This window comes from Galeopterus variegatus, unplaced genomic scaffold (assembly GCF_000696425.1).
Source record: "Galeopterus variegatus unplaced genomic scaffold, G_variegatus-3.0.2 Scaffold120, whole genome shotgun sequence".
Classification (NCBI taxonomy): domain Eukaryota; kingdom Metazoa; phylum Chordata; class Mammalia; order Dermoptera; family Cynocephalidae; genus Galeopterus; species Galeopterus variegatus.
Genome location: NW_007726231.1, coordinates 461,772 through 484,315, shown reverse-complemented (window position 1 = coordinate 484,315; position 22,544 = coordinate 461,772). Strand labels below are relative to the sequence as shown.

At 37.4% G+C, this 22,544-nt stretch overlaps 1 protein-coding gene across 10 annotated transcripts in view; it reads left to right on the top strand.

Moving 5' to 3' along the window:
- CADPS2 (Ca++-dependent secretion activator 2) overlaps positions 1–22,544 on the top strand; it is a 506,787-nt gene that overhangs the window by 170,130 nt on the left and 314,113 nt on the right. For all 10 annotated transcript variants that reach the window (XM_008587894.1, XM_008587876.1, XM_008587886.1 and 7 more), the window contains one exon: positions 12,896–13,228. In XM_008587894.1, coding sequence (XP_008586116.1) covers positions 12,896–13,228 — 333 coding nt within the window. The remainder of the gene's footprint in view (positions 1–12,895; positions 13,229–22,544) is intronic.

The following is a 22,544-nucleotide window of genomic DNA, read 5'->3' as shown; positions in this document are numbered from 1 at the left end:
TCTCTCAGGAATACTTAGCAGCCTGAGTTAAGTCGGCAGTTGTGATAGGGATGGTGGGTGTGGTACTAATAATAGCTACAGTATTCCAGGCTGGTTATATCCACTTAACAGGTAGAAACTCAATCCTAACAGTACACTATGAGGTAGGCTTTGGTGTCTCCATTCTTTAGATGAAGAAACTTAGACCCAGAGAGGCTGAGTAACTTGCACAAAGGTTAAACAGCCAATATGTGACTGAACATATATTTGAACTTAGTCTGGGTTCCACAGCACATGGGCTTAACCACTACACTACAGTTAGCTTGACACTCTAGTTTTTAAGGGAGAAAGTGTTAGTATGAGTTCAGTTTTGAGAGCTTAAAGGATGTGGCTGTGATAGAAAAAGTCCAGCTAAAAGGCATTGGAAGTGTCAGCAGGAGGATGGTTGAATTGATACCTCATGAGAACTCAGCATAATTAGGAAAGATAAAGGAGTGTGGGTATGTGAGGGCGGGGGTTTGGACAGGGTATATCTTATTAAGGGAAAAGAAAAAATGAGCTGTAGGAATGGATGCTTCCATTTAGGAAGTACTGTTGCTAGAGCCAGTAGCTGTCTTGTGTAAAAAGTAATTTAGTCAGTGGGGTTTTGAGGTAGGTTACCTTTCTCCCAGAGTTTGAAAAGAGAGAAAAATAATTTTTTAATTCTCTTAATAATTGACATCAGTTTTTTGTTTTTCTGGGATTTTTCTTAAAGTTCAGACATGAGAAGCACAGTTGTCTCTTGAAAAGAACATGTGCTTTTTACATGAGATGACCTCCATTCATTTTCTGCCTCCAAGGCTAAGCACCTCAGAGCAGTGGTCCTCAGACCAGCAGCAGCAGCACCTGGAAACTTTCCTTAGGGCCCACTGTAGACCTAGAGTCAGAAACATTGCAGAACCCCACAGTGTGTTTTAGCAAGTTCTCCAGCTGATTCTGATGCACACTCAAGTTAAAGAACCTCATTTATATCAGAGGGTCAGTTTATTTTCAGCTAGGACACATCACACAGTTGTAACCAGGAATAGTATAAAAGTATTATGAATCTTAAAGCACTCTCAAATAATAGTTGCTATTACCACACTAGCTGTAGTGAGGTAACGTATGGGCATATGTCATATGTACAAGTGGTCTCTGATTCATGCATGACTGTGCATATAAATGCTTCTTTCCTCTCCTGGTTCTGGTTCCTCTATCTACCTCCACTCTCAGAGCTGCATGGGAGTTGTGAGAAGACTAGTAGATTTTAGACAGCTTATGATTTCCTAAGTGGAAAGATAGGAAGAAATCTGGAAACCAGAAACAGCTGAGGGCAGTTCACTTAATGAACTGGGCAGCCTACAGTGAAAGAGGATAGTTTTTCATTCTACCTATTCACTAAAGCTCTGAAAAGATATCAATATATTGAAACAGTGGGCCAAAGATGAAATTGAGAAGAGAGTCATATAAATTCCTAGGTTTGGGTCCGTAATACCAGCCTCACAAATACTGGAGGGAGACTCAGTTTAGCTTCCAGAAAAATGTAGCTGAAAATAAGTGCAAGATGAGCCATTAGGCATGTAAGTGGCCATCTTAAAGTGCCCGGCATCTTCTACCAGCATGGCTTCTCTAACTAGAATTAATTACCATCCTTTTCTTCTTGATTGTGGTATCTTACCTATAGGCAGGTTCATTGATTCATTCATTCAACAAATATTGATTGTCCTGGAAATACAGTGGTGAACCATGCAAAACATCTTGCCCTGATGATGTTTATGTTCTAGTGGATAGGAAATATGATAAATATGTAATATGTTAAATAGTTATAAATGCTATGGAGAAAAATAAAACAGAAAACAGAATAGGGGAGTTGTGGAAGACAGAGCTGCAGTTTTAAATATAAGAAATGTCACCAAGAAGAGAAACAGTTGAAGAAAGATCTGAAAGAAATGAATGAAGACCCTACTGTAGAACCTTCCAGAAAAAGTGAGGCATGTGCTAAGGAGAACGAGGATCATAAGCTTAGGGGTTGTCATCAGAGAGATATGTGAGAGGAATATTTTATCTGGAAAGCAGAAGACATCTCTTTAGCTGCCATCCAACTCTTGAAAAATGGCCTTGGGAAGAATTTAGATTTTCTTGCTTATTACAAGGGTTAGAACTAGGAGAAAGAATGACAACTATAGGGAGAGCATTGCCACCCAGAAACAAAGAACTTTCCAGAAGTTGTTCCTGCCCATATACAGGTTTTGTCTTTAGTTAGCAGAAGGAGTTTTATACTGTTTGGATGTTGTTTTAGAGGAGGTGGTGGTGAGGGAATTCAAGCTTTGGAAGGGTAATTGGATTTATACCTTTGAGGTCTCTTCATACTCCTGAGAATCTGACTATGGGATTAAAAAACAATAACATTGTTATTCCATGCATAGTTGCCATCTGGTGGAAAAATAAATAACTACAAGGTAAAAACTACAAAATCTGTTTAACAAATATTTATTGAGAGACATTCTATGCCAGGAAAATTTAGTAGTTTTCAGTTCTTTTTTTTTTAACATAACAGAATGTTTGCTTTTAAGATTTATTTATTTTCCAGAAATTTTCTTTTTTCATTTTCATTTTGAAACTGTGTTTTTCTGTAGGCCCATGGATTATTGAAAGTGAATAACTTGCTATCCTCAAGATTCGTGTTTTATAAACCTAGGATTTGAGAGGATAGTAACTCATTCTTTGGTATCCTGGTAGTATTGTGGAAAATATGTTTGATTTTTAGAAATATTTTTTCTAAAATAAACTTTGTTTCTCCCAACATTGGTACATCACCCATCTTCTCAAAGAAAAGTTTCTTAAGACATTGTATCTGCAGCAAAGGTCTAGTATTTATTGATTTCTAGTCCATCGTGGAATGTTTTATAAAATACAAAATCGTGTTTGACTTACTCTGAAATGAATGACAAAATAATTTGGTTTGATGGAGGGATGGATAGATATGTGAATGCTAATTGTTGAGTCTAGGTGGTAGGTATATGTGTGCTTACTGCATACTTCTTTCAATTTTTCTGTGTTTGAACATTTTTATAAAAAAAATGTTAGGGAAAAATCATGTTTTGGAATGCCTTGGCAATGTCACGTATCTAAAAACTTACTTTCTCTGTGCTTCTTGAATGACAGGTAACAGTTCGGGTATGGACACTGGTCCACAGATCACACTCTGAGTAGCACTGATTTTAATACTTATTTCACTGTATTATCTATGTAATGCTAAAAAAATTGTGCCGAGAAAGGTGTTATTTTACATTGTAAAGATATATCAAAACATCACATTGTACCCCATAAATATATATGACTATCGTATTAGTCCGTTTTGTATTGCTATAACAGACTACCTGCAACTGGGTAATTTATAAAGAACAGAGGTTTATTTGACTTACTATTCTGGGACAGCTGCATCTAGCGTGGGCTTTGGGCTGCCTCTACTCATGGTGGAAAGCAGCAGGCAGCTGGTGGGTACAAGAAAATCACATGGTGAGAGGAAGAGAGAGAGGAGGTGCTAGGGTCTTTAAAACAACCAGCTCTTGTGGGAACTAATAGAGTGAGAACTCACTTCCTACCCCCACCCCCACAGGGGAAAGCATTAATCCATTCATGAGGGATGTGCCACCTTGACTCAAACAGCTTCCAACACTGCCACATTGGGGGTCAGAATTCCATATGAGTCCTGGGAGGACAACACATCCAAACTCCATCAACTGTTATTTATCAGTTAATGTTTTTTTGAAGTGATATTATCCCTATTTCACCAATGATGAAACTGACTTATGATGGTTTGGAGTCTCTTAGCTTGTGTCACACCTTGAGCTGTCAGGTTTTCTGATGTCACTCTAATTTCCGTTGCATTATTTCCCAGCCAATGAGCGGAGAGTGGCACAGACATAGAAGGAAGGTGAGGTGAGCAGAATTACATGATTGAAGATTTAATATTGTAGAGCTGTAAGACAGAGGGGGGACACATTTTGTTTATTGCATATAATAAAAATCATTTAAAAAATTTAATGAACATTGAATATTATGAGACTCCAAAAGAAATACAGTAAGTTTTTAAAATTTATTTTCTTTATCATTACAATAAGGACAAAAGTAATATTTCCTTCATAGACTAAGCAGAAGGAAGGCAACCCAACCCAGGAACTTTGAGACTTTTCCCTCACACCATAAAGCATTGAATGAAATAGGGCAAGAATGAAGGGATGTCTTGGGAGAGGTGGTACTTCCTTTCACTTTGTGTCTGCATACAGAAGCTTTTCTTTAGAAATTTGTGTTTACCATGTCATGTTGCCTTTTCCATTGTCAACACATGATTTTTCTTCCCCGTCAGAGTCTTAGTCTTTGTTGCACAGAGTCACACAGATTGGAAGCCCAGGTAGTGCCCAGTGAAGATAGGCACTTCTCCTTTTATACTTGTGCTTATAGTGAGTGACTTGGTAAATTCTTGTTTCAGTCTCTATAGTTACAGGGTTAGGGAGAATTTGCCATTGGCTTAGGTAGATTTAAGCTAATCAGTGAGTTGGAAAATACCTATAGAAGAAGACTAAAGGATCTGTGCTTTGCTGATATTAGAAGAAAAAAGCTTTAGAACAACTTCATAAAATTGATAAAATGATGGGAATATTGTGTGTATGTATTTTCCCCCCAAAACAGCTTTATACATTTCAAATCACATTTATATTCATTTAGATATAGACTCATCTCAATTCCTACAGCAGAATGCAAGGAGACTTTGATAGTTTGGGGCTTTAAATTTTCTCCAAGGGCTTTAGATTTGATATAAGGGATTTAGGTTAGTTACAAGGAAGGGCCTTTTGAGAGCAACTGTTTCCTAGGTCAAGGGATATCTGTTACCTAAATTTATTTTTATTTGTTTATTTTTTAATTATTCAACTCCATTTGTTTATTTTTTATTGACCTATATTGATTATATGTATTTGTGAAGTACAGAGTTGAATTTCAATTTTAATACTTGTATACAGTGTGTGATGATCAAATCAGGGTAATTAGCACATTCATCATTACCAAACTTAATTTATTTTTAAATAAGAGAGATTATTTGCTATCAGTTTTAAGTTGTGATTTCTTCACATTTGATAAGTAAAGGAATGGGATTGGTTAAACCAGTGGTTTCCAAACCTTTGGAATTCATTGATCAGTAAAAAACACAGAGGTCAGGTATAGCCCTTTTTATTTCTTTTGTCCAAGAGACATCATTAACCACTATGAGAACAAAAAGCCCACCATTTACTATTAATAACATTGCGTTACGAAGAAGTGACTTGTTGCATCTACAGTTTCAACTATTAGAATATTAAATAAATATAGCTTTATTAAAATATACTTTGTAGTCCTTGTATTTGTTTTTTTCACCTTGAATCCGTGAAACCTTTATCCCACACTAGTCAAAACACCAGCCTTTTGATTCAATAACTTTCCAAAGTACATTACTACTACAAGTATCTAATGATTTTCTTTAAAATTTGAGTATCTAATGATAGCAGACATTCCAGAGGCCTTAAAGGGGCAGCTATCATGACATTCATAATCTAAGCAGGAGAGAGATGCGACGATGCCATACAACACGAGGGCAGGTATGTTTAATACCTTCAGTGAGTACAGGGAACTGTTAAGATAGCTCAGAATAAAGAAATGACGTGAAACTATGGAATGCTTCACAGAGGAGGTGGAGGATCACAGAAACACCTTCTGCCTCCTAATCCTCACCAGTTCATCCACTCCTTTCCCTGTCCAGCTCAATTTGATGATCCGTAAATTGGTAAATCACCAAATTTGATTGCATGGTAGTGAAGAGGGGGCTCTAGAGCAAGACTGGGCTTAAATCTCGACTCTTCCATGCTCTGGCTGTATAACCTTGGCCATGTGTCTTTACCTCTCCGTCCTTTTGTTTTTTTACCTTTAAGATAAATACTATCACCTGCTTTATATTGTGAGGGTTAATACCTGTAAAGCCCCTAGAATAAATTTTAGCTATTTTCAAAATGCAGTTTTTATCATGTGGCTCTCTGATTTAAATGCCTTAATGGCATTCCATGTTTTGGGGGTAAAGACTAGAGAGGCCTTTTCACACCTTACAAAGCACTGCCTCCCCTCTTCAGCTTCCTGTGATAGCTCTAAACCCTTTTTCCCTGTGCTCCAGCCCAAGGAGTCTTCTTGAGGCCCACGTAAGCCAGCTGTATTCCCTTAACCCATTGTCCCATGGTCTCCTCTCATTTATAAGATAATTTCCTTCAGTCTTCAGATCTACACTCACCTTCTCAGGGAAGCCTCTGTGACTTCCCCGACTAGATTCAAAACCTTGTCACAAACTCCCATGGCTCCAAAAATTCTCAGTAATATTTATCAAGCCACAGATATATTAGTTTGTGTAACCATTCATTCGCCCCACTATAACCCCTGGCAAGGCAGCAAACCCATGTCATTTTGCTTACTAGTGTATTCCCAGCACTGATCATGTTGCCCAGTACATAGTTTGTCTTGATAAATGTTTATTGAACAAATGGATAAGGTATGGGAGGGGAACATATGGAGATCATTGAGGGCCAAACAAGTGATCCCCTTTCTTGGAACAGAAAATATGTTCTTGGGAGCAGTGGAAGAGAAGGCTGGAAAGGTAGGTTGAAGGATACTTGGATGAATGAAGAGACTGGCACAGTACAGTGCCAGAGACTGGCTTTGGGTATATAAAGTGACCTTATAAAAAATATTGGTATTTATATACCAGAAAACTAAAGCTTATTTTATTGCTGGAGACACTAAATTCACACTGTTAAAAAGCGTCATGAATTGTTAACACCTGAAAAATATATAGTTTTAAAAGACTATATCATTGTTTCTTCAAGGACAGCACAGATTATGGGAATCATGAGATAATATTTTAGTTGGCAATGTTGAGGAGAAAAAGGCATCCCTTATAAGTGGAGCTCTTGTATTTTCTCAGCATTTTCCTGGCTGAACACATGCTGGCAGCCTTCCCAGGAACCATCTCATAGATAGCCACAATGATCTGGCAAGCAGATAATATTTTTCTCATCATTATAAAATCCTTTTGACTCAAAGAAGCAATGCATGGTTCAGATCAACAGCATTGTCTGAACAATAAATGCTTCTGTGGAAAAGTGCATTTAAAGTCTTATTTGGACAGCTGAGCAGACTTACCCTTCACAGATACAGTTTCTTGTTATAGTCATCACATTTCAGTTTTGTTATTAGTTCACCATGACTTTGATGAAATATTCAGTGATTTCTTTAGTATATAAGCTGAGCAGATGAATGGGAAGAGTGGCAGTTGGTGGTGCTCAGAAAGCTGTGTACAAGTTAAATAAAATTCAGTAAAACATGCAGAAATGTAATATATGTAGTATGCTACAGTTTTCTGATGTGAGGTTCCTAACCCCCATGCTGAATGGGTTGTGTGTCCCATGGCAGTTTCACAAGGTCACTGATTGACAGTTGCACAGGTGTTGGCCACTACCCAGCAGGACACTGGCTGCTAGAGGCACACCTGTGGTGGGGTGGGGGCGTGGGAGAGAAGAGGAAGTAAAGGGGTGTTGCTTCTGGAGTCCAAAGGCCAGGATTCGGTTTCCATTCTGCTAATAGATCTTGGGCCAGTCACTGATCTCCTCAGTTTGAGCCATTTAATCTGTAAAAGAACAATAGTCCCAAAATTTAGCATCTTAAGTATTGTCTCACCATTTATCAGGATTAGACATCTGGGAGTGGCCAAGCTGGCTGCTCCTGCTTAGGGTCTCTCAGAAGGTCATCTGAGACTGCAGTTGTCTCAAGGTTCAGTTGGGAGGGAAGAATTTGCTTTTGAGCTCACTGACCTGGTTCTTGGCAGATCTGAGTTCATTGAGGGCCGGTGACTGAGGGCCTCACTTCCTTGCCACAGGGCAGCTTGCTGCCCCCAGGGCAAGTGACGAGGGAGGGAGAGCAAGTGAGAGTGCCACCGTCTTTTGTATCCTAATCTTGGAAGCAACATGCCATCACTTAGTTTTCTGTGTCTTCTGTACCTTAAAGTGCTTCTCTTTACTAACCTGTCTCCCCCATTGCTTAGATGTGATTTCCCAGTCTAGCTTTTGCCTTCTCTCTCATTTCCTTTTTCATTCACACTTCCTAAAGGAGAAGTTTATATTTACTGTCTTAACTTTATCACACCTTGTCCTCTCTTCTCCCTCATTACCACTCCAGTCACTCTTCTCTGCCAAAGAGGACCCAGTGACTATGAAGACCAAGAAAATCTCCTTCGTTTGATATGATTTCTCTGTGGGACGTGTTTTCTCCTCCTCTCCCCTCCCTGGACTCTTCCCTGTTACCTTGAGACTATCTCCTCCCTTGACTGCTCATCTGTTCATATTTTTCCTGTTACTTCTCTTATTCTACCAGCCTCCCCTGGACTCAGTTCTTTTGCCAATCATTTAAATGCAGGTATTTCATAGGGTTTTGTTCTTGCCTCTTCCTATTTTTACCGTATTTTGTCTCCAAAACTGACCTCTACCCAAACTAATTATCTGTGATCCTCCCAACACCCATCACCATATACAAATACCAAATACACACATGCACGCACACACACACACATGCTTCTACCTGTGTTTTTTATTTGGTTAGTGAAATCCAAGCACCCCAGTGAAAAAGCTGTAAGTTGTCATATATTTTCCTGTCTTAGTTTCTGTGTTCTGTAAATCATTACGATATGTTCATTCTCTCTCCTGACTCCCTCTTGACTCTGCCTTTCTCTCCAACCCCACAATCCTTCCCCAGTTCATGCCTTTTTGGTTTTCCACCAGGTCTGTTGTCCTCATCTGATAACTGGGATCCCAGTCTCTGCTCTGGTCACTTTTCACTTCGATGATGCCACCAGTTATTTGTCTAAAGCATCCTTCTCAGCATTTTAATACCTAGGTTTCCCAGCTTTCACTGGCTCCATGTCATCAGATGGAGCCCAGTTCCTCCCTTGGCACATGTGGCGTTTCACCATCTGGTCTCTGTTGGTCTATCTGAAATTATTTTTGTTGCCTTCTCCCATATAGTTGATGTGCCTGCAGTGTGCACACCCCTCCATTCCCCTCAAAATGCCTTGATGTTTTATTCTTCTGTGCTTTTTGCCCCTGTTCTTTTATTTTACTGAAATGTTTTTTAGTCTCCCTTTTCCTCTCACACAACTCACAGACCATTCAAAACTCGGGCCCCTTGTCTCTGACCTGGGCCCTGCTCTTCTCCAACTCTGGCTCCCCTGCACCCTGAGTTAAGAACTTCTTCTCCTTTGCTTTCCCTCTCTCTGTGTGGGTTTCTTTTATTGCTCTTACCACTGCTATTCTCCTGTTTGTCCATGTCTCTTAGGTAGTGTGAGCTGTTTGAGGACAGGGTCTTTGACTTATTGATCTTTGTGCCCCAACACTTAGCAGAATCCTTGACACACTGATACCACTTAGCAAATATTTATTAAGTTACACATAGTTGGACTGAGTTATTATGGATTTAGGTATGGTTTTGTAGGGGAAATTAAGAATATAAAAACCTGAGTTCATTAGAACCTTTGCTCAAAGATGTGGTTTGGTAGTTTGGTGGAGTCTAGCTCTGACTGTGTGAAGCAGAAGAAAAATAAAATGCCTGCCAACTTAGAGTATTACAAATCAAGAAATTAAAAGTTTTTCTGAAGTCAGTCTCAGCATATTTATATTGCACTTTAAAAATATCTTGCTCATCCAGCTTTATTCATATTTCCAAATTTCTAAAAGTTGGTTGTTTCAACTTTAAATATTTTCCCATAGAAACAATGTTGCAGCACTTCAGTATTTTTATATCAGCCAGGGTGCACTCTGGAGACAGAGACCACACAATAATTGAATAGGGAAAGTTTATTATGAACAGTGGGTGATTGGCCATTATGGATAAAGAACCTCTAAACAATATCAGAGTAGCAGAAATAATGGGCAGAGTACCCAAGGAAGGAAGAAATCTGGAAGAGGGTCCCACTCCTTTCACCCCCAGGGCTGGGAGGAAGACCTCACTGGAAAAGGGGTGTCTTACTGCATGGCCGAGAAGTATACTGAAGTGCTGCAGTTGTGGGATTCACAGGGAATCTGCCTTCTGGGGTTCTGGGGTGAAGCCGTCCACAGGAAGGTGCCACACTGCAGAACTCACTGAGACTCTGCCAGTGAAAATGGTGCACTAGGAAGCCACCCTCAGTGCTGGAGAGAAGCTGCCGGTGGGCTGGTGCCATGTGCCTGCAGGTAAGAAGATGAGAACCAGGAAGAAGAGTCCTACTTTCTCCAGTGTCCATCGCTAGCACCCTCTACTGACATTGCTTAAAATTGGGCTAGCTGGCACAGGCAGGGCAATGGAAAGGTAGGTTTGGAGCTGAAAAGCAACAGATTAACAACTGGCACAGTCCACCCTGCAGTGGGTCAAATGTGTCCCCCAAAAGTTCATGTATTAGAAACTTGATCCCCACTGTAACAGTTTAAAGAGGGTGGGAAATCCGATTATGGTATTTGAAAGGTGGGACCTTTGAGAGATGACTGGATTGTGAAGACTGTGCCATCATGAATGGATTAATCTACTCATGGAGAAATGAGTTATCATGGGTGTGGCCTGGTGGCTTTATAAGGAACACATGAGAGAGTTTTGCTCTTGCCATCCTTACCATGTGATACCTACGTTGCTGTACAGAACCCCCCACCCAGAAGTCGGCCTTCACCAGATGTGTTCCCTGCACTTTGGACTTTCTGACCTCCATTGCTGTAAAAAAATAAATTTTGTTTCTTTATAAATTACCCAGTTTCAGGTATTCTTTTATAAGCAACAGAAAACAGACTAACACATACCTCCTTGACTACTGAGCTATCAGATATTCCAACTTAACAAGATACAGCTATCACAGAAGTTAGACTATATATATATATATATATATATATATATATATATATAAGTGTATAAAATTCAATATATATAAGATTACATATATAATTATTTTATATAATTTTTAAAATATATGATTTATAACTGATTACAATTTTATAAATATATAATTATATATGACTTTTACTATGATTTATAAATGTGTAATTTATTCATGTTGAATGCCACTGCCCAATGAGAGTAGTAGATGCAGATGAGAAGGGAGATGGCGACTCTCCGTGTGTTCTGAAGTCATTAATGTCACTCTTAGACAACACATGTTGTTAAATATCTTAATGTTATTTTCCTTGATCTAGAAATATTAAAAGCGTAGTTTTTGTATTTGTTACTTAAGAATTAATTCATTTTGACTTAGAAACATAAAGGATAAGACCGACTTTCCAATAGTAAGCAAGTGAGTGAGAGCCAGTAATGGGAGAGGAAGCATTGTGTGAATGTTTTATACACAGTTGCCTAACATAAGACTCATTACCACTGGTTCAGTGCCTAAGTTAGGCAACCAAAATAGTTGAGTGGCAGAGATCTTCTTGCCATTGAGCAAAGATAGGAGACAAGGAGAACAGTTTGTGTGAATGACCTTAAAGGGGAGAACTAAAGTGGTGGGGAAAGGTCTGGGCTCAGGGAGCTGAGTGTGACAATCAGTGAGGCGAGTGCGTTCACCCTGACTGTAATGGGACAGGTTTGCTGCTTATCCACATGCGGATGGTCGTGGTGACGTGAGGCAAGTAGTGTGGTCATAGCTTGGCAGTACTTCAATATTATGAGTCATTGCTTGGGGTAAAAGGTGTCATGAATTTTTGTTCATTAACCTTAACAATAACAGCATATAACTTATGGAGGCTGCGCTCAATAGTCCCACAGGTTCTTCTGGAAGAATCTTTTGTCATTCTTGCAAGAAGAAAACAGGAATAAAAGCAGTCTTATATGACCCAGAGAGAATCTTGTGAATATTGATTACATAATATGTTTAATGAATCCTGACATATTTAGATCCATAACTTAGACGAATGGAGAGATTTAAGGTCAAGTCTGGTGTCTCTTCCAAAATATGACCTTGTTATTGATTATCACCCATCTCTTCCTACCTGCTTCACAAGTATCTTTCTCTATGGTTTTCATTTTTTTTTTTCTTACCTGCTATTAGTGGACAACTGGAAGTACCTTAGAGGTATTGTTTTTCTAACATGCATTCTCTCTAGCTACTAGAAGTATGTGAGAAGTTGGGAGGGCCGATGGAATCAGGGACTGGGACAAGTGTACCCTAACCCCCCAGCTGTGGAGCAATTTTTATGGACAATTATATACGATGTGTATTGACTTGGATGTTAGACTTATCTTACTATTGGCCTTGAAATCCTCACTCAAATGATTAGGGGAACCTCTTCCTGCTGAAGAACTAGACAGAACTCTCAAATACAGGTAGGGAAGTTGGGTTTATAGCTCCAATTACCTTCTTAACCATATATATATGTTAATTATATATATTAATATATATAATTAATATGTATGTTATATATATAAATATATATATACTTTTTTTTTTTTGCTATGTCCTCAAATAGTGGAAAGCATGAGGGAGCTTTCTTTTGTCCCTTTATAAGGGCACTCATCCCATTCATGAGGACTCTACCCTAAAAGACTCAGTTGCAGAGATGCCTGTGACCTTCAGGTGACATGTAGGTCAAAGTCAGGTTATCTTAAAAGGTTCCTCAGCACTACATACTGCCTCTCCTAACGTTTCAACATTTTAGAGATTGAGGTCCTCTGTTCTGTCTTTAGTTACCATGTGTTATAAAACATTTTGAATCGTTGTGGAATATTTGGTGTCAGTAACTCTGGTTGGATTGCTGAATGTATGTGGTATTAGTGTCCATGCCTAATTGTAAATGGGTTTTTATTTTGTTTTGTTTTTCAGGTCTTTCTAAAGAGTGACCGAGTGGCCAGAATGGTTCAGAGTGGAGGGTGTTCTGCTAATGATTTCAGAGAGGTGTTTAAGAAAAACATAGAAAAACGTGTGAGGAGTTTGCCAGAAATAGATGGCTTGAGCAAAGAGACAGTGCTGAGCTCATGGATTGCCAAATATGATGCCATTTACAGGGGTGAAGAGGACTTGTGCAAACAGCCAAATAGAATGACCCTAAGTGCTGTGTCTGAACTTATTCTGAGCAAAGAACAACTCTATGAAATGTTTCAGCAGATTCTGGGTATTAAAAAACTAGAACACCAACTCCTTTACAATGCATGCCAGGTAAGTGGTCTATGATACTTCCCATTCCCCCTGTCTGCCTCATAAAATGAACATCAATTGCCTGTAAGCCTGTGAAGATGTACTTTCTATAATCACTTTGCTTGAAAAGTTGAATGAAATTGAATTTTAATAAATCAAATAGTGAGATTTGAAAGAAACTTTGAAAGATGTTTTTGATAGAGAAAGAAGAATATCATTACTTTCTATCTAGAAAATCATTGTTCCCATGCGCCCTATTTTAGGACATCAGATTTGTGCCTATTGGGTATATATTGGGCATGCTCTGAACAGTAAAATGAAAATAATCTGTTATCTGAAAAAGCTTGGCAGTTTACAATAAACAGGTATTTCTCAGTGCAAAATACTTTTTCATAAAGATATGATACTGTTCTGAGTTTTATGGAAGTAATTGAAATTTCAAACTTTGTTCTTTAACCTAGCAGGATAGGAATGAATTGAAGATGATTGTTAAACTATGTATTTTAAAGAGACGATAGAGTTAATAACATACTTTCTCTTCAGTTGTTATTCTAGTCATGCATATGAAAAATTGTGTAAGTCTCATCTTTCCATGTCTTTCATTTTTACCCCTATGATTGATCTAATAATGTATTCTTCTATATTTGCATTTTGTTTGCTTATTTTGGTATAAATTATTTAACTATGCCCTAATATACAATTAAAATTAACATAGTTCTGGCATTTTAAAATTCATGTGTTCATTAAGAGTTATACTCCTATAATGTATATATGTTTATTTTTAATCTTTTCACAAGTCTACTTCTCTTAATTTCTGCATTCTGTCCCTATCACTTCACATTGCTCATTTGTGGATCATTTGAGATAGATGAATTAAGAGTTAAATAATAATAAAGCAATGTGGCACCTTAACCCTGTGAACAGTTCATACACACACCATAATTGTTTCACTGTGTTATTAAAGTAGGTGGTCACTTGATAATAGTGGAGGACGACTGAAAAACCAAAAGCTTCTATTTAAAATCTTCTATTTTAAAAGATAAATACAACTGGGACCTTGTATTTTTAATGAAACAGTAGGTCACTTATACAGTTAAATGTTGATGAACATAATTCAGGAGTTAAAATTTAGATTCAGACTTTTGATAGGTATTTATTGAGTATGTATTTAAGTCAAAAACCTCACTTAGGTGTTAGGGAAGCCAAACAAAGCAAAATAAAATATTTGTTCTCCAGTTTCCCTGTCCACTAGAGCAGAGAAACATCTAAATGAGCTATTACTTATGTATTAGAGTCTATACTGGATGTTACAGAATTATGAAATATAGTTCTGTGTACATGTGAGTTTGTTTATTAACTTAAAATATTTTAAATTTATCCTTTGCTGACTTTTTAAGATCCTTTCTACAGCTGTGTTGTGGACTGTCTGATTTCTAACTTGGAACATTTTTCAAATTCAAATCTCCAGTTTGTTCAGTATTTTAATGTAAGGACAGGAGTGATGAGTTCCAATCTGTTTACATGTCTGAGCTGAAACTGGAATTCCTGCCAGTTCTGATATTTGAAAGAAAAGCTTAAGGATTTTTCTTTTGGATTGATTTAAAAACAAAATGAAATTACAAAAAAGTACTCCTATAAAAAAGAGAAGAGCTTTCCTTTGCAATAATGACGGTTTTTCAGAAATTATGAAAATACATTGTTAAAACAGCTGAGATTCTTTATTTTTCCCCAAAAAGCATATATATCTTATTTTACTTGTCCTTTTCTTTAAACAAAAATTAAAAAATTAAAGGTAATAAAAAATGTAATAGAAATCACAAAATATAGCTGGCCCTTTAGAGAAAAGAAATCATCTGAGAAGAACAAAAGTGGAGCAGGAATTGAGGGAGCAGAGGGAGGGTGGGGAGCTGGTGGAGCTGCTAGAACCTGGCTCAGTGAGGTTTCCTCTACCTCCCCCATGTTCCAGGGACGGCCTTAAGACTCCTGCTAGCTGTAACAAGCTCATTTCTGTATTTCTTTGCCCTTGTCTGGTCCTTTGTTTTTGCCAGCAGCAATTCCCTAGAAAAATCTCAAAAAATGTGTTGCTTGCTACAGGGTCAGAAGCTCAGGATAGAGAGCTGTTGTGGTGAGAGGTACAGGATAGCAACAGCCAGGCAGTCTCTGGGACTTGAGAAGGTCAGGACGTGAAAGAGAAGGGAGTCCTGTCAGGGCTGCACATGACACTAACGGGAGCATCATGCGATCCCATCTTTTGTCCCAGAACTGCAGGATTAACATCTAGAATGGAAAAACAGGAAACTGTCTTCTGAAAAAGCACAGGTGTTTGCATGTCTTCTGGTCAGAGCCAGTAAGTTATTAATGATCAAACTTAAGGCATCAAGAAAACTCCTAAAACACTAAGTTGGAAGGTAGCACAGACCACAATAAAGATATGAAGTCAGGAGTAATTGTAAGAAACATTATTTACCTGTTATCAGAAAAACATTAAAAAGATAAAAAGGAATAAGAACAACCAAGCATGTTGTAGATTAGCTATTATGTTATTAAAACTGTCGTACTTTGGATTCCTTGATTTGAGAATAATGTATCTGCAGTGATACATTCATAGAACAAAACAGTAGAAGAAAAAGATAATGAAGCTCAAAAGTACGCAGTCTAAAATGAGCAACGGAACAGTACAGGAATCTGAAATTGTGAGCCATGATATAGTTGAATCAGAATCTTACAAGTGCAGTAAGGAAACAGGAATGAAGAAAGAAAGATATGTTAGTGGGAAATTCCAGAATTATTTTAGAGAAATGCAGTGAATTTCAAGTAAAGATAGCTATTCTTTTAGAGGGATAATGTTAATGTTAAATGATATTAAAACTATGTATTTTATTGTCTTGATAAGAATAGTTTGATTTCACATTTTTTAATGAAAATGCTGTTCCTTAAGCGGTACCAGTTAATCAGCTGCCTTTCCTTAAATAGAAATTAAATGTGTTTATTAAAGATTATTTTTAAATATGACATAAGGTAATACAGTATGTTCAAATTAATTAGTTAATCCATTATCCATAACCATGCAGGGAATATAGATAGTATGCTCCAAGCATTGCGTTAAATGATTGGAACATAGAGAATGATAAGACCTCGGTATTTGCTGAGTTTTTTTTTTTTTTTTTTAAAGTAATAGTCTTGTTGTTAATGCCACAGTGATGTGGTAAATCCCTGGATTTGCCTTCTTGGGATTGGGAAAGGCAGTACAGTCTTTGGGTGTGTCATGAAGAAGTTCACCCAAATGAGAAGATGCTGAGGTACTGTGGGCAGAGGGACAAGCACGTGCAGAGGGTGGAGGTGTGAAACAGCGTGGTTTTGGGGGGAAGTGGCAGTCTTTGATATGACTGGAGTATAAGGACGAGATGGGATGGGGCTGTGGTTTGAGATGACATTAATAGAGGTAGGTAAGGGTTGTACAGGCTGAGGAGAGACGTGCAATCCTAAATGACCAAGGCACGAAGAGTGGAGTATGTTATATTATACCTACTTCTGTAATTCTCCTTCTGTTCTTGTATTTGTATTTTAAGAGGATTAAGTCACTCCAAATTTTCCAGCTGCCTAGATCCTCATCTTTTCTGCCAAAACAACCTTCATTAATATTTTATAATCTCAGGGCCGAGCCCGTGGTGCACTTGGGAGAGTGCGGAGCTGGGAGCACAGCAGCGCTCCCGCCGCGGGTTCGGATCCTATATAGGGATGACCAGTGCGCTCACAGCACTCTGGCTGAGCGTGGTGCGGCAGGTCTCAAAAAGGACAAAAAAAAAAAAAATTTTATAATCTCATTCCATTAACTAAAGAAGGTGACTCACCCAGATTTACCCCAGAGTCAAAGCAAAGTTAACTGATATCTTGCTCTCTTAACATCCCCAAACCCCCAAATTCCTTATGTTTTGAAGACTGCCATAACTGTATTAAGTAATATCACAAAACTGTTTGGTATTTGTAAGGGATAAACAGGAATACTTTCAAATGGTTAAAAAGTAATGTTCACATTTATGATTCCCTTTCCCTAGAAGTCTTAGCTTTGGAGATGAAGCACTTTGGGTCTAGGAGGTTAAAGAAATCCATAAATAGGCAGTTGCTGTGTTTCTTGTTTCTCTTACTGTGGACGCCTTCCCCTGGGAAGTTCAGGAGCCATGAGGCATTAACCGTTCTGAACACCTCCATTCAAGGTGTGTAAAAGGAAGGTAGAGAGAGGGACAAATGTGAGCCCTCAAAGGAAGTTGGGATCTGCTTTCCACCGCTGTCTTTCTTCTCAGCTAGAGCATGTGATTGATAATGTCTTATTTACCATAAAAATAATTTGTCTACTTGAGCAGATTAAAAGCATATTCCACAGACATTTGAATAACTTTCAAAATGACTTTTAAAAATGACTTTCAAAATAGAAAAATAAACATGGAAATGACAATTAGGCAGGGGTATATTTTTCATATATATGTAATTTTATTTCTTTACATTATTTTTTATTATACATGTGGGGTGCAATGTTGATTTTTTTTAATAATTGTGTAGAATGTGTGGTGGTTAGATCAATATATTTAGCTTATTCATCATTACAGTTTGCAATCATTCTTAGTGTCCATTGACCAAGTCCTCATTAGCCCCCCTACTGCTCACCCTCCCCTCCCCTTTTCCACCTCTAGTTTTCTAAAAGTTCAATGTACTACTGTGATTGTTCTTTCTTTCTTTCTTTCTTTCTTTCTTTCTTTCTTTCTTTCTTTCTTTCTTTCATGTTTCTCTTTATTGCTCATTTATTTATAGATTCAGCTCCCATTTATGAGTGAGAACATGCGGTATTTCTCTTTCTGTACCTGGGTTTTTTCACTTAGGATAATCTCAAAATACTTGAGGGAAATATTCAAGTAAATGTTAGTAAATAGCAGTTTTTGTGTTTTGGAATGTAGCAAGGGAGAATTTAAGACCTTAAGAATGATCCGATTTTACAATATCTGATTTTTGAAATTCTGAAATTGATTATTGGGATGGCCATAGTAAGTATAAATGTTTACCTCTTTTATAAATAAGTGCATCATGATGTAAATTAGATGAATTTGATCTTAGTTAAATGAATTTGAGTCTCCAGTTAGTAATATTGAGTAAATTTCCTCTTTAAAATTTTTATTTTTATAATTTTCGATGTAATTTTAATATATTCCTCACAAATCAAATTACAGGTTTTGTTAGTGTTGCTTCATTTGACTATGCATGATTTTCCTTCTTACCTTAGGCCTACATGTGGAGGAACTACATATATGTATATACATTCCTAAACAAGATTTCTTCTAAAATGTTTTGTTGAATTTGGTTTTGCTTTCTCCAGTATCTCACCAGATCATGAATATAGGCTACCTTCAGATATATTCCTTGCCTTTATTTTTAGGTTTTTTTCTTCTCTACCTATATCTAGACTATGGAAGTTAGAATGTTATCCCAACTTTTCCAGTCTTTTTAAAATGATATGAGAACACATATTTACAAAGACATCAAGCATTTTTGTAGCAGTAATACTAGGAAAGTAGTATTTTTGCTAATGTACTCCATGACCTATTCTCAACTATTAATGAATAAAAAAGGATTATATGAGTGTACTGTTTGAAGTATAATAAGCAACTATATCTTTATTTTTCATGGTTGCTTATGAAATAAAATATTCTGTCTAAATTAAGATGATATATGTGAGAGACATATATTTATATAATATATAATATATAAAATTATATATGAAATATTCTTTCTTTTATTTATTTCAAAATGCCTATTGAATACCTACAAAAAATGTCAATTTCCAGGTTAAACAATGAAAATACAAAAATAACAAGATTTGTTTTTTTCCTTCAAGGTATTTGCATGTGGTCAGGAGACAGATATTTAAACAAAATGTGAAGGTATAATTGATCAGTGTATTACTGGCGGTATGTACACAGCACAACGTGTGCATGTGGATGGCAGTATCTCAATTTGATATTGGATAGTTTGCATGGATTTCTTCAGTGCTCCTCAACCCTGTGTGCACATTAGAATGAACTGAAGAACTTTAAAAAACACTGGATGGCTGGGCCCCACCTCAGACTAAGTGAAACAATCTGTGCAAGGGGGCCTGGTATGTATTTTTAAAAATCTTCCTATGTGATGCTGATCCACAGTGAGGGTTAAGGACCCCTGGCCTGACATTCCATCTGATGAATGTGTCCCAGGGTCATGTCTAGCTGTACAGGAGGCTGGGAATAGTGTATCTATGTGCTAGAAAGAAGTGATTTTTCACTGTGGAAAACCCAATTCTTTAGTGGAACTTTAATTAAAGTTTAATGAAGGTTTGTAAAAGGAGGTAATTCCTGAGTTTTGGAAGATGGACAGAAATTTAACTGACGGGTAAAATAACGTTTACAGAGGTATAGGGGAGTGAAATAGCTTAGAATCTTTTAGGGAGGTATGTTGTGTGTATTGGTAGAGTAGCAGGAGATGAGGCTAAAGAGTTAGGAAAAGACTTCACTATTAATGACCTTATATACTGGATGAAAGGCCATGGAATTTATCTTGTGATAGGGAGCACTATTGAGGTATAAGCCAAGGAATGACAGGAACAATTTGGGGTTCTGGAAAGATCCTCCTCTGTGGTCTAAAGAATGGACTGCAGATGGACATGCCCTGCCTTGTCCCACCTGTGGGCATGGGACGTGGTTGTTAAAAAAAAAAAAAAAAAAGGATCAGGAACTACATATTAATCCTGCAGGTAATCTCTTGAAGCTCTGCTTCTTGAGTTGCTCTAAATCTTTTGATTGTGGGCTTGTTTTTTTACCTCCCTTTTTCCCGTGAGGTTCTTAGGCTTCTGGATTTCAACTAGGAGTCTGTTTTCACATCCTCTTGGTGCCATGCCCTGTATTGTGTTTCAGAATTCCACTCTGCTTCCACACTAGGGAACTTTGGCTTGGCTCAAAACACTGGACCACTTGCTTTCCAGGAAAGGGACAAGAGGAAAGTCTAGGAATTCTAGCAGAAGCTGGGGATTGTCAGTGTTTATCTGATGGAGCTTTTATATTAACCATGGTATGATGGGGTAGCTATGATTCTGGTGTTCTTTTAATGTAGTGCCCACTTTGGTCAGGCACTTTTCCAGGCTCTCAGGATATGGTGGTCCCTCTTCTCATGAAGCAGCATTTTTTTAGTTCAGTGGGTGGATCAAGAGTTCTGTTTTGTACCTGCTGAAATCAAAATGTTAGATGTCCATGTAGAGATGGCTGGTGATGGTTGGATATACAAGTTGAACTTTAAGGAGAGGTAAGTATTGGAGATGATAGATTTGGGAATCCTTTACATAACGTCAGTATTTTCAGCCATGGGAAGTTATGAGATCACTTTGGGAGGATCTGGAGCTCAAGAAGAAAAGGGGCTCAGAACAGAGTTCTGTGGACACAAGGATTTAGAAGCTGCGAAAAGGGGAAAGAGCGAGTGAAGTGGAGAAAAACCAGAGTGTGGTGTCGTGGAAGCCCAGAGAAGACATTTATTTCAAGGAGAAAGTGCTGCCAAGTCAAGTAAGATGACGATTAAGTGACCTTTGAATTCTTCAAGTTGGGAGGCACTGTTGATTTGACAAGGGCAGACTCCTTGGGGAAGTTGGGAGCAAAACTGATTGGAGTAGGTTAAGAGAAAAGAATCAAGATGGTAAGGAAATAGAGTTAACAAGGAAAGCTTCAGGCAATCAGCCAGTATATAGAACATTACATATTCAAGAAGTTCCTTCTATATAGGACATTGAATCATCTATTTAAAATATTTATTGGGTACTTACTATGTGCCAGGCTTATAGCATCAGACTTTGTTCTTAATTGTTTATTACTTTTGGACTTTTAGAAATATATGGCTGCATAAAATTTAAAGCCTAATTCTTCTGGTCTGAACAACTTCTCTTTTATGAGTTTTTTGTTGTTTTTTAAAGCATTTTGAAAAGTCTATGGAAAAGGGATTCATGCATACTCTTAAAAGGATATCAGTGATATTTAATGCTTTTATCTGATTATCAAGGTCATGATGTCTAAATCCTCTTTGCTTTAGACTGGAAAAAAAATTAAATGCTTCCAATTGTCCTAATTACCTTAGAGCAGAACCAACTTATTGTCATAGTAAATCTTAGTTATTTAATCATGAGTGGCAGTGATTAATTCTAGCTATTTCTTATAAACTGGTAGAAAGACCACTAGTATGGCTAAATGTTTAAAACTATGTAATTTCCTATTTGCAAAGTATTTTCATAATTCTGACATGAAGATCTTCACATAAACAAAGCTTACATCTCAGTCTATGAATCATCATCAAAGATTTGTGAATTCACTGTATACATGATTTACCAAGAGCCATAGAATTTAGAAAATATAGATATGTTCGCTACCCTGTTTAGTTGGAGAAATCAGATGCTATTGTGGTTGTCGCACTCGATCCACTGAAAAATACTATATTAGTAAAAAACAAATTCATTATGTTTATTTTGAGTATCACCACCCCCTGCTCCTGTCTTTTCAGGTAGATCAGCTCCTCATTCTACTCTGTGTCACTTAAGCCCATGGTCAACTGATGGATCTGATACTCCTCAAATTCAATACAAGGATACTTCAAAACGTTCATGGAAAAATGGAATTGAAAGATATTACAAATCTTTCCTTGAAATTTTGAAATACCTTGTAGATTGAAAATATTTTTTTTCCTGATACAAAACCTGGTTCTCTTTCTATTAATGTCGGATTCAGCCTTCTAATTCATAATTGAGCCCTTCCTTTTTTATTGCCTTCGCAACCCAAACAGTACCTGATACTGCTGCCCCCTCTTTAATATTGGTTTATCTGCTACTTTTCTCTTTTTTCCACCACTATTGCCATCACTGGAGACTTCATTACCTTGCACATGGAGCATAGCAGTAACCTCTTATCTGCTTCCTTCTTCCAGTCCTACATGTTTCTTGCTGCCAGATTAACATTATTGAATCACCATCTTGATCTGGTCATGACCCTTCTTTGAATAGAGAGGGGGAAAATGGCTCGTCTTTGTCAACAGAATGAAATCCATACCTCTTGGCTCAACTCTCAACAGCTATGGTGTTCAGTCTGGCCCCCACGTTTTCTAATGTTCCTTCCCATCTCATAATCTTTATACACCCCGTGTTCTAGGTAAACTGAATCACTCCTTTTCCTTATCCACACACTATATTTTCTTGAAATTTAATTTTACCTCACATTATTCTCTTCACTTGGAAATCCCACTTTTTCATTTTTTTTTTTTTTTTTTTTTTTTTTTTTTTTTTTTT